The sequence below is a fragment of the Pecten maximus genome, chromosome 19 (genome assembly GCF_902652985.1).
Source record: "Pecten maximus chromosome 19, xPecMax1.1, whole genome shotgun sequence".
In the NCBI taxonomy this organism is placed as follows: domain Eukaryota; kingdom Metazoa; phylum Mollusca; class Bivalvia; order Pectinida; family Pectinidae; genus Pecten; species Pecten maximus.
Genome location: NC_047033.1, coordinates 27749372 through 27761652, shown reverse-complemented (window position 1 = coordinate 27761652; position 12281 = coordinate 27749372). Strand labels below are relative to the sequence as shown.

The 12281-nt window shown below is 38.3% G+C and overlaps 2 protein-coding genes across 2 annotated transcripts in view; one reads left to right on the top strand and one right to left on the bottom strand.

Annotated features, from left to right (window-relative positions):
• The window catches only part of LOC117317982 (hyccin-like), a 104316-nt gene extending 103073 nt beyond the window's left edge, over nucleotides 1–1243 (bottom strand). The window contains exon 1 of the mRNA XM_033872954.1: nucleotides 1124–1243. The gene's annotated coding sequence lies outside the window, so the exon portion shown is untranslated. The remainder of the gene's footprint in view (nucleotides 1–1123) is intronic.
• A 3700-nt stretch (nucleotides 1244–4943) lies between these two features.
• On the top strand, nucleotides 4944–11749 carry LOC117317985 (uncharacterized protein KIAA1143 homolog). The gene is made up of 3 exons (XM_033872956.1): nucleotides 4944–5093; nucleotides 7089–7230; nucleotides 9320–11749. Exons 1-3 carry the CDS (start codon nucleotides 4974–4976, stop codon nucleotides 9520–9522), a joined length of 465 nt encoding a protein of 154 aa, XP_033728847.1. The 5' UTR covers nucleotides 4944–4973; the 3' UTR covers nucleotides 9523–11749.
• The last annotated feature ends 532 nt before the right edge of the window (nucleotides 11750–12281 follow it).

Sequence of the window (12281 nt, the reverse complement as noted above, 5' to 3'; positions counted from 1 at the left end):
AGATCTTCAATTCCTTTGTTAGTTGTGAACAGTTTTTGAATTCAGTTATAAGTGATTTGAGAAAAACTTGTGAAGGAGTAAAGAAAGAAAATCATGTACTAATGCACATTATACATGGTGACTATAACAGGTCTCATCCTAATAAAAAAATATTAGGAAGAAGTGCCAATCAACCACACATACAAATCGTATATATATATATGCACCTGTTGCATACATCGGAGCACAATAGAGTGGATTCTAGTTTTAAATTTTCTGGACAAAAAAAAAAAACAACAGTTTACTTTAGCTTTAAATGTTAACTATTTTTTCTTTCTTCTTTTTTTTTGATTTTTTTTTTTGTGGGTAGTTGCACTCGAAATGGTACCAGGTTGTTTCATGCTAAATCCTGTTCGTCCTAATTGTTTTTCCCTAAATCCTGTTCATCCTAGGTTGTTTCACGTACCCTAGAACTAAAATTTTAGATTGAAGCCTTGTTTGGTATTTTCTTTTCATTTAAGGACTGGTAGCTTTAAGTTACCAATAACTTTAATTAAGTTACCAATAACTATAATTAAAATAAATTTAAATTGATTTAATGTATTACGATGTTTTCTTTTCTTGATACATGTATCTGTACACATGTACGTATTGTTTTAGCTAATTGTAGGTGATCATTTTTTTGAGAAGTTTTTATAAAGTAGCCCAGAGTTCCATGTTCTTGTTGTATGTACAGTTGTCCTACAGAATGTAGAATCTAGATATGGTATGTAAACGTACATACTGTTGTATGTAGGCCTACTGCGGTGTTCCATAAAGTTACTGTATTATATATGGATATTTTAGCAACCTGGATAAATTAGAGAAGGTGAAAGTAGTTTGTTATAAACATTATTCTCTGTCTGATGTTTTGTGGCAGTATCCAAAGATTAATAACAAAGCGAAAGTCACGGCACCATGTTTGAGTAGTTTAGGACACCTGATTCAATTAAAGAAACAAACAGGTGTCATTTCGCCAATTAACACCATATCGATCAAATTCAAGGTCAAATCAGTAAGCCTACATATGAAACAAATCAACATTTCGAGACAATGTTCATCTAAATACTCATTATAACAACGACTAGTCAGGTAATATACAAACCGGGCGATTTGATCCTCAAGTTGCAGACGAATTGTACTCATACCGCTACCATGACACTTCCGCAAAATACACCTTCACTTCCGGTTTAACGGAGTGAATGAGGTTGATTCAAAATGTTTTGGCAAATGAATGTGCTATATTTCACCCAGTAGTATTCTAAGGCAGTTCAAACGCAATAACACAAATTCCCTAAGGTCACAGGAGCCGACAACGACGAAAATATTGATTTCTGTCGATCGATGCAGGGTTGTGTTGGTTTATAGGTCGCACACCACTAAATTAAACTTGCACAATGCTTAGGTTGGTTGTTAGACGCGTGTATTAGTATCAGATCTCACTGATAACCAATTCACCGGGATTGTTAGACTCAAATTAAGTCTGAAGTATTCGAAAAAGTATGAACCACTGATGAAAAAATATGAACTACCAATGATTAATCAAGTAATGAATTTATTTATTTATTTATTCTAGGTCACCTTTAATACTAAATAGTGTCATTTTTATTAGTTCACTACATGTATGAGATCAGACAGACAGAGATTATTCACGCATCAATATTAATGACGTAAGTACAATCTTATAGTTAATCTTGTGTGTATGTTCATTTTCAATTGATGATGTACGTGGTTATATATACAGTGTAGTTATTTTCAACGGAGAAGTATGGCGCGGGAAGGATATCATAATTAAATAGTTTTGCCTAGGCAGAAATCGAATTTTGCCTAGGCAAAACTAAAATTGCCTAGGCATAAATCGAATATTGCCTACATGTAGGCTGAAATATTTTTGCCTAGACATAAATCGAATATTGCCTAGGCAATATTTTATTTTTGCCTAGGCAAAAATATTTAATTTTGACATCGTTCTCGCGCAATAGAAAAGGAATAGAAAAAGAACGCATATGATCTAAGATACCAGTGTGATCTAAGTTACCTTTGTGATCTAAGTTACCCTTGTGATCTAAGTTACCCTTGTGATCTAAGTTACCCGTGTGATCTAAGATACCCGTGTGATTAAGATACCCGTGTGATCTAAGTTACCCGTGTGATCTAAGATACCCGTGTGATCTAAGATACCCGTGTGATCTAAGATACCCGTGTGATCTAAGATACCCGTGTGATCAAAGTTACCCGTGTGATCTAAGATACCCGTGTGATCTAAGTTACCCGTGTGATCTAAGATACCCGTGTGATCTAAGATACCCATGTGATCTAAGTTACCCGTGTGATCTAAGTTACCCGTGTGATCTAAGTTACCCGTGTGATCTAAGTTACCCTTGTGATCTAAGATACCCGTGTGATCTAAGTTACCGGGGTGATCTAAGTTACCCTTGTGATCTAAGTTACCCGTGTGATCAAAGATACCCGTGTGATCTAAGTTACCCTTGTGATCTAAGTTACCCTTGTGATCTAAGTTACCCTTGTGATCTAAGATACCCGTGTGATCTAAGATACCCGTGTGATCTAAGATACCCGTGTGATCTAAGATACCCGTGTGATCTAAGATACCCTTGTGATCTAAGTTACCCGTGTGATCTAAGTTACCCGTGTGATCTAAGATACCCGTGTGATCTAAGTTACCCTTGTGATCTAAGATACCCGTGTGATCTAAGTTACCGGGGTGATCTAAGTTACCCGTGTGATCTAAGTTACCCGTGTGATCTAAGTTACCCGTGTGATCTAAGATACCCGTGTGATCTAAGATACCCGTGTGATCTAAGATACCCGTGTGATCTAAGATACCCTTGTGATCTAAGTTACCCGTGTGATCTAAGTTACCCGTGTGATCTAAGTTACCCGTGTGATCTAAGATACCCGTGTGATCAAAGTTACCCGTGTGATCTAAGATACCCGTGTGATCTAAGATACCGGGGTGATCTAAGTTACCCGTGTGATCTAAGATACCCGTGTGATCTAAGATACCCGTGTGATCTAAGTTACCCGTGTGATCTAAGATACCGGGGTGATCTAAGATACCGGGGTGATCTAAGATACCCGTGTGATCTAAGATACCGGGGTGATCTAAGTTACCCGTGTGATCAAAGATACCCGTGTGATCTAAGATACCGGGGTGATCTAAGTTACCCGTGTGATCTAAGTTACCCGTGTGATCTAAGTTACCCGTGTGATCTAAGTTACCGGGGTGATCTAAGATACCGGGGTGATCTAAGTTACCCGTGTGATCTAAGTTACCCGTGTGATCTAAGTTACCGGGGTGATCTAAGTTACCCGTGTGATCTAAGTTACCGGGGTGATCTAAGTTACCGGGGTGATCTAAGATACCCGTGTGATCTAAGTTACCCGTGTGATCTAAGATACCCGTGTGATCTAAGTTACCCGTGTGATCTAAGTTACCGGGGTGATCAAAGATACCCGTGTGATCTAAGTTACCGGGGTGATCTAAGTTACTGGGGTGATCTAAGTTACCCGTGTGATCTAAGATACCCGTGTGATCTAAGTTACCCGTGTGATCTAAGTTACCGGGGTGATCAAAGATACCCGTGTGATCTAAGTTACCGGGGTGATCTAAGTTACTGGGGTGACCTAAGTTACCGGGGTGACCTAAGTTACCCGTGTGATCTAAGTTACCCTTGTGATCTAAGATACCCGTATGGTCAAAGTTACCCGTGTGATCTAAGTTACCGGGTTGATCAAAGATACCCGTGTGATCAAAGATACCCGTGTGATCTTAGATACCCGTGTGATCTAAGTTACCCGTGTGATCTAAGATACCGGGGTGATCGAAGTTACCGGGGTGATTGAAGTTACCGGTATGATAAAATTTACCCGTGTGCTCGAAGTTACCCTTGTGATAGAAGTTACCCGTGTGATCAAAGTTACCCGTGTGATTGACGTAACCAGTGGATCGAAGTTACCTGTATGATCGAAGTTACCTGTATGCTGAAAGTTACCAGTGTGATTGAAGTTAATTGTGTGATCCAAGTTAAGCGTATGATCGTAGTTACCTGTGAGACCGTAGTTACCTATATGATCGAAGTTATCCGCTGTGTGATTGAAGTTACCCATATGATCGAACTTACACATGTGATCAAAGTTACCTGTAGGTTCGAAGTTACCTGCTGTGTGACTGAAGTTACTTGTATGACTGAAGTTACCAATATGATGGAGGTTACACATGTACCGTGTGATTTAAGTTACCTGTATAATGGAAGTTATCATTGTGATCGAAGTTACCAGTGTGATCAATTTTACCTGTATTATCAAAATTAACCGGGTGATCGAAGCTCATTCGCTCATAACTTCCTCTGTGTCGTATATCTGTTCACCTCACACTTTCATCATAAGTTTACAGTAATAAAAATGATAGGCGAAATAAAAGGAAGTGGGAGAAACAGCACCGACATTGTACAAATATCATATCACACAACTGTGTGAACACCCTTTGCTAGCGAAGTTGCTCTAACTCATGAAAGCTCGTCAGCTGTACATAAACAGGGTGTGTTTATAAGCTGGGCATACCCTTCTGACATTACTTTCGCTCATGACGTATTCTCTTTGACATCATACGTATCGAAAACTGGAAACTGGTATACAACGTTTCCATGGATATGGTTTTCTTTATCTTAATACAGTGTACGTTGTAGTACCAGTTTCAAGTTTTTAATACAACGCCTTTATTGCTTGTGAGATATCCGTGCTGTAAGCTAGAAGGGATTATAGAAAAAAACTTTATAATATATTTCTAATGCCCAGTTGTATCGTACATTCATGTCATTTCATGCCCAGATTCAAGTTCAATCGTGTTTTTAGCAGGACCCACTTGTTTTACGACAAAATTACCTCCCTTTTCCCCATATTTTGAACAACAAAACCGCGTGAGGGCAGAGGCAATGTCGGGTCGAGGTAGAGGAAAGAATGCGATCTCGTTTGTACAAAATGACGAGCCAGCTTTCATAAGACAATTCAAGCAGAAGATTGGTTACAAAGAAGGTCCTAATATCGAGACAAAGGCGAGTATTAAGCTTTCATGTAAGTGACACTATCTCCGACCGAGTGGTGACACGACACACTGGCATTTTACAGGTCGGGAGATTTACTCCTAACAACATAAGAGGCCGCTGGTCGGCTCTTTTTTCTATCGGATATGATTTTGCCGACTGTCAAAAGTATCTCGCCGTGTAAAACCTCTAACAATGTTAGGGTAGTCGGGAGATCTAATCTAAGTAAATCATTCAATTTGGTGGATAGTATATAACATGACAGTCGTAGATCTAAGGCCTAGAGAAGACCTAATTTCACTGGCCTATGATATAGCGATATATTAATAGCTACAGTAATACTTAAGACAAATAAAACCTTGTACACTCACAACTATGCCACACTTTAAGTAGTGGATCAATATAAACTTACATTCACAGAGGGTGGGCCATTCAAATCGTCTTTCGTCCGTGGTCCGTCCGTCCATCCGTCCATTAACAATTCTTGTTACCGCTGTTTCTCAGAAAGTACATGTAGACTCCCCTTGGGCCCTAGTTATGCATATTGCATTTTGGGACTGACCATCAACAAGATGGCTGATACTGGCGATAGGCAGCCATCTTGTATTTTGATACTTGAAGTTTGTTACCGCTATTTTTCAGAAAGAGCTGAAGGGATATGTCTCAAATTTTACTTATAGACACCCCTTGGGCCCTAGTTATGCATATATAGACTCCCCTTGGGCCCTAGTTATGCATATTGCATGTGTGGACTGATCCATCAACAATATGGCCGACAGGCAGCCATCTTGGATTTTGATAGTTGAAGCTTGTTACCGCTAATTCTGAGAAAGTACTGAAGGGATATTTCTCAAATTGCATATGTAGGTTCCCCTTGGTCCCTAATTATGCATATTGCATTTTGGAACTGATCAGAAAACAACATGGCCGACAGGCAGCCATCTTGGATTTTGACCATTGAAGTTTGTTATCGCTATTTCTGAGAAGGTCCTGAAGGGATCTTTCTCAAATTTCAGATGTAGATTCCCCTTGGTCCCTTGTTATGCATATTGCATTTTGGGACTGATCGGAAAACAACATGACTGACAGGCAGCCATCTTGGATTTTGACAACTGAAGTTTGTTATCACTATTTTACAGAAGGACTGTACTGAAGGAATTTTTCTCAATTTTCATATGCACATGTATAGGTTCCCCTTGGTCCGTCGTATTGCATTTTTGGACCAATCTGAAAACATTGTCGACAGACAGCCATTATCACTAAATCTCAAATTTCATATATAAGTTTCCCATGTTTAAGAAGCACTGGAGGGATGTTTCTCAATTCACACAGATTAGTAAGAGGAAGGGAAAAAAAGAGAAAAGATCAATCTGACATATGGAACCTATAAAGATCATTCAATGGCGGGCGCCAAGATCCCTATGGGATATCTCTTGTTAACATACATGTACAGGTGTCAACCATCCGATTACGTGGACAGTGCCTGGAAAATTATTAAAATTTCCCCTAATCCTGATTTGGTACACTTCCCGAATCCGGGTTAATTTTATCCCGGATTTGAGCAGTCATCCCTCATAAAACCCCGGAAATCTCGGACACTTCGACCCTGGACTGATATATGTAAACAAAACACCCCCACCACCTGTTATCATTACTGTAGCTACCTTGGCTTGGGGCTTGGCGAGAGAGGAGTCGGTCACCACACAGGGGCATGTCTTGTTATATGTTAAAAAATTGCCAGAAATACTTAATACTGGTCATATCTGTCTCCGAGAGAACATCAAACCACTAGGCAAAAGAGAAATACCCTCACCCCCCCACACTCCCAGCCCGAGTTAGTTTTGGGTGACCTTATATTAACACTTCTCGCAGCTTTACTATTTAGAGGGAAACTCCCACTAGCTTGAGCTAGTAATGTGACCTTATACTTCACTTTTAAAAAAGTGTTTATTTATATTCATCATATTACATACAACATCTAAACTGGTGATTGAATTGTCATTTCAGAGACAAGCTATGCCAGATTTTGACGACGATGATGATCGTCCAGAGGAAGATGATGAGAAGCCTGTTGTTGTGGTGACCCGCCCAGGGGATCTTACGGCAGAACAGGCCGAGGTCGCGGAGATAAAACGTACCAAGGAGGAAGGTCAGAGTCATAGTTTTCATTGAGAGATAGAACAAGATCAGGAATAATCTAGAATTCAAAGGGAACTACCCTTTTAGGACAAAAGGCTAAAATGAATTCATCATTGAGCTTATCTGTTTGAATTCGGTTATGCGCTAAAATTTGCATGTGCCAAATTAAATATGTTCATAGACTTCATGCCACAGAGCTAAAACTTGTTAATGTTTTATAATTAATTTTCCATTGTTTGTACGCAGAATGCCGCTTTCTGATTGGTTGAGATTTGTTTTCCATACCATGAAAAAAATTCTGAGAATGGCGCGAAAAGTGACAACACAATACGACAATTGACGTTGCGTATTGATTTGAGAAAAAGAATCCCATATAAAACCAGTAAAATTGTACATAAAACATGTTTTAAATTATTTTCAAAAATTAATTATAAGCGTTGATGTCAAATGTTTTTTAGTTCATAGGGGTATGAAAAAAAAATTTGTTTGCAAACTTCTGTAAGAATCTGCTTTGCAGATTCATACAGTTTGCAAACAAAAAAATTTTCATACCCCTATGAACTAAAAAAACAATTGACATCAATGCTTAAATACAAGATACTGACAATTGGTTATCTTGACATTAGTGAAAATTTATAAACACATCTGTAACGCTGTGTTACTGAATTGGTTATTGTAAAAGGCATCCTATATGAATATACTGAGAAATTTTGAATATCTTTCAGTTTCCTCAATGGAAATTCCAAAAAGTTGACAAGCATGACGTCAGGGCAATAAAATGTGAACATTTATATATAATTATATATAATTAGCCTGCTGTAATCAGATTGTGGGCTTTTCTAGTCATCCTTCCTCTGTGGTAGTATATATATAATAACATGTTGTACATCTGCCTATTACAATCCTTCTAGTCATCCTTCCTCTGTGGTAGTATATATAACATGTTGTACATCTGCCTATTACAATCCTTGTAAGCATGTACAACTGAAGATTTTTTTTCAAATTTTTAGCCCACCATCTGATGGAGGGCTAGTCAAATTGCCTTTCATCTGACGCCTGCAGTCTGTCACACATCTGGTTGTCCTTAAACAATTATCGTTATCGCTATTTCTCAGAAAAATTATCATGGATTTTTTTTTCAAATTTCACATAAGAGGTTTCCCTTGGTCTCTAGTTGTATATGTGCATCTTCCATTTTAAGACTATCCGAAAACAAGATGACTGACAGGCGGTCATTTTGGATTTTGACAGTTGAAGTTTGTTACCTACCGCCAATTCCCAGAAAGTTCATAAAAGGGATCTTTCTCAAATTTCATATGTAGGTTTCCCTTGGTCCCTACTGTGCATGTTCCATTTTGAGTTCTTCATGGATATTTTTTGAATTTCATTTAGATTCCGCTGGTATTAGTTGAGTTTGTTATTCATATTTCTCTCGATGAATCTTTCGGATGATATTATTGTAGGTTCCCCTGGTTTTCAGTTGATTACCAGAGACATCTGTATGTTTGTTGTAACTATTTATTGATGGGTGATATGTACCAGTATTTCAAGTTGAAATTGATTTGTGCTATCTTCAGAGCATTCAAATTTTGGGACTAATCAAAAAAGAAAAACAATTTCATATTAGTACGTAAGTGCTAAAGTCATTGATAATAATTGAACTAAATACACAGAATAGTGAAAACTTACAAAGAACCAATAAATATCATACAATGCAATGGTCGGAACCAATAAATATCATACAATGCAGTGGTCGGAACCAATAAATATCATACAATGCAATGGTCGGAACCAATAAATATCATACAATGCAGTGGTCGGAACCAATAAATATCATACAATGCAGTGGTCGGAACCAATAAATATCATACAATGCAGTGGTCGGAACCAATAAATATCATACAATGCAGTGGTCGGAACCAATAAATATCATACAATGCAATGGTCGGTGTCATGATCAGTGTGGAATCTTGAGTCATAATCTACATGTACTAATGTGTTTTACTGGATACTCTTGAAATGGATCCCGCCAATAAATTAAATTTTATGACAAAGAATTTAACAAAATTGTTCAGTAAATGTCAATTTCTGTTTTTCAGAGGAAAAAGCGATAAATGAAGGAAAAATCACCTTTAAACGGCCAGAGAAGCGCTCATCAGCAGAAACGAACCTCTCAGACTTAAATCCCACTACATCTAAAAAGAAAAAAGACTCCGATAAAAAGAAAATTTCAGGATCAAAAAAGGTGAAAAACTCTAAACTTTTGTCTTTCGAAGAAGATGAGGAAGAGGATGAAACTTGATCTCAAATTCAGACCCTCAACCTGTCACGACAGTTCTGGGTAGTACAGGACTACGTCAATGGTGAAATATTCAGACTCTCGACCTGTCACGACAGTTCTGGGTAGTACGTACATACAGGACTACATCAATGGTGAAATATTCAGACTCTCGACCTGTCACGACAGTTCTGGGTAGTACAGGACTACATCAATGGTGAAATATTCAGACTCTCGACCTGTCACAACAGTTCTGGGTAGTACAGGACTACATCAATGGTGAAATATTCAGACTCTCAACCTGTCAGTTCTGGGTAGTACAGGACTACATCAATGGTGAAATATTCAGACTCTCAACCTGTCACGACAGTTCTGGGTAGTACAGGACTATGTCAGTGGTGAAATATTCAGACTCTCGACCTGTCACAACAGTTCTGGGTAGTACAGGACTATGTCAGTGGTGAAATATTCAGACTCTTGACCTGTCACGACAGTTCTGGGTAGTACAGGACTATGTCAGTGGTGAAATATTCAGACTCTCGACCTGTCACAACAGTTCTGGGTAGTACAGGACTACATCAATGGTGAAATATTCAGACTCTCGACCTGTCACAACAGTTCTGGGTAGTATGTACATACAGGACTACATCAATGGTGAAATATTCAGACTCTCAACCTGTCAGTTCTGGGTAGTACAGGACTACATCAATGGTGAAATATTCAGACTCTCAACCTGTCACGACAGTTCTGGGTAGTACAGGACTACATCAATGGTGAAATATTCAGACTCTCGACCTGTCACGATAGTTCTGGGTAGTACAGGACTATGTCAGTGGTGAAATATTCAGACTCTCGACCTGTCACGACAGTTCTGGGTAGTACAGGACTATGTCAGTGGTGAAATATTTAGACTCTTGACCTGTCACAACAGTTCTGGGTAGTACAGGACTATGTCAGTGGTGAAATATTCAGACTCTCGACCTGTCACGACAGTTCTGGGTAGTACAGGACTATGTCAGTGGTGAAATATTCAGACTCTCTACCTGTCACGACAGTTTTGGGTGAAGTACAGAACTACATCAATGGTGAAATATTCAGACTCTCGACCTGTCACAACAGTTCTGGGTAGTACAGGACTATGTCAGTGGTGAAATATTCAGACTCTCGACCTGTCATGAAAGTTCTGGGTGAAGTACAGAACTACATCAATGGTGAAATATGCAAACCTTTGAAATGTCACAAAAGTTGTACAGTGCTATATTTTACATGAGTCGGGAATCTCTGACTTGTGGTCAATGAGACTAGTGTAGGTAACCTCGGGGGCAGTCCGAGGGTATAAATATCTGTTCTATTATAGATTGTTGATTGTAAAAAAGTGTCTAGTAAATATATATGGACATATTTATCTGGACATTCTTTTATACATTTTGTATGTATCGACATTTATCTGGAAATTCCTTAACAATGCTTCGGTCATAACTTGCTTCAAGTAATGTAAACAGGTGTCTGTATACATTGTTTGTAAAAATTAATTGTTTTCTTCACACTAGTTATTTTTGAAATTACAATACCTTAATTATAAGATCTCTTGTAGCTTTGCAGCAACGAGTGAAAATTGCAATTGTAACACAGGGATTGACACTAACTTAATCACCTTAAACGACCGCCGGGTTGCCAGGTTTTGGACTGAGGCAGCCTGGCCTGGGCTGCCAAAGGTGATGCCCAAGTCCCTTACCCCAACATTTGGGAAAAAATTGAATATTCGAAACCTATGCTGGGCAGTTTCCAGGTACTGACTGTAGGCTGGTGGTTTTTCTCCAGGTATTCCGGCTTTCCTCCACCTCGAAAACCTGGCATGTCCTTAAATGACCCTGGCTAGTTAAATGTCAGCCCGACCAGATTCCAGGCAGCCCGGGCCTGCCGGGCTACTTTTAGTGTCGATCCCTGTAACAACTAAACTCGTTTTGGCGGCTAAAAAAGATGCGATCCTTAGTAAAGATGAATATGGCCTACTAGAACAATTAATTAGAACATATTCATGTTGTTTGATCTATTTTGTTTATATTGATGAGAGAAAAACAGTTAATGAAATAATGAGATGGAATCCTCCTGAAGGACTGCCTGCTGTAATGCTGTATGCAGTATTGATTTTACACCTTTTATTTACATTAACGAGGAAAAAAATTATTACAAGTTAATATTTCAGGAATTTGTTCTATTTTAATTTGCAATAAATAAAAGAAAAACATTTTCTTCTATCTGAGCTTTTTTTATTACACATTAATAATCCATATTTCAGATTTGAAATATGGATTAAGAATACATGTATATGATTGGCTTAAACATCACATCTACATATTTTAAACATATGTAGCTTTGTCAAATAGACAAGCAAATCTTCCTCTTGAGGGTGCCACTATTCAGGAATACCTGAATGAGGAAGTAGAGGACAATATCTTGCTCACGCTATTAATAACGCACATCTACCAATAAAGAAGTTCAACCCAAACTCTGGAATATTTCCTCTGAATACAGTTTCCGACTAGTTTATCCTAGTACAGACTGATACACAGATGAGGAGTTTGAAGTCGAAACGGAAAACAAAAATGAGATGATGGAATGTAGACATATAAAGATGACAAATGTGTGTAAATCATATTTTATTAACCCTTTCACCCCTACTGACCATATTGGACTTAAACTTATGAAAGAATGGGAGAGTCCACTAAAGTTTCTTAGGGTTGAAAGGGTTAACCATCAAGAGTATCCAAAAGGATGGTATA

Bases quoted from the DNA above. Each gene is read 5' to 3' on its own strand.
- LOC117317985 (XM_033872956.1), top strand. From the start codon at position 4,974: ATGTCGGGTCGAGGTAGAGGAAAGAATGCGATCTCGTTTGTACAAAAT. The intron at 5,094-7,088 runs GCGAGTATTAAG...TTGTCATTTCAG, and splicing joins GTCCTAATATCGAGACAAAG to AGACAAGCTATGCCAGATTT. The intron at 7,231-9,319 runs GTCAGAGTCATA...TCTGTTTTTCAG, and splicing joins AAAACGTACCAAGGAGGAAG to AGGAAAAAGCGATAAATGAA.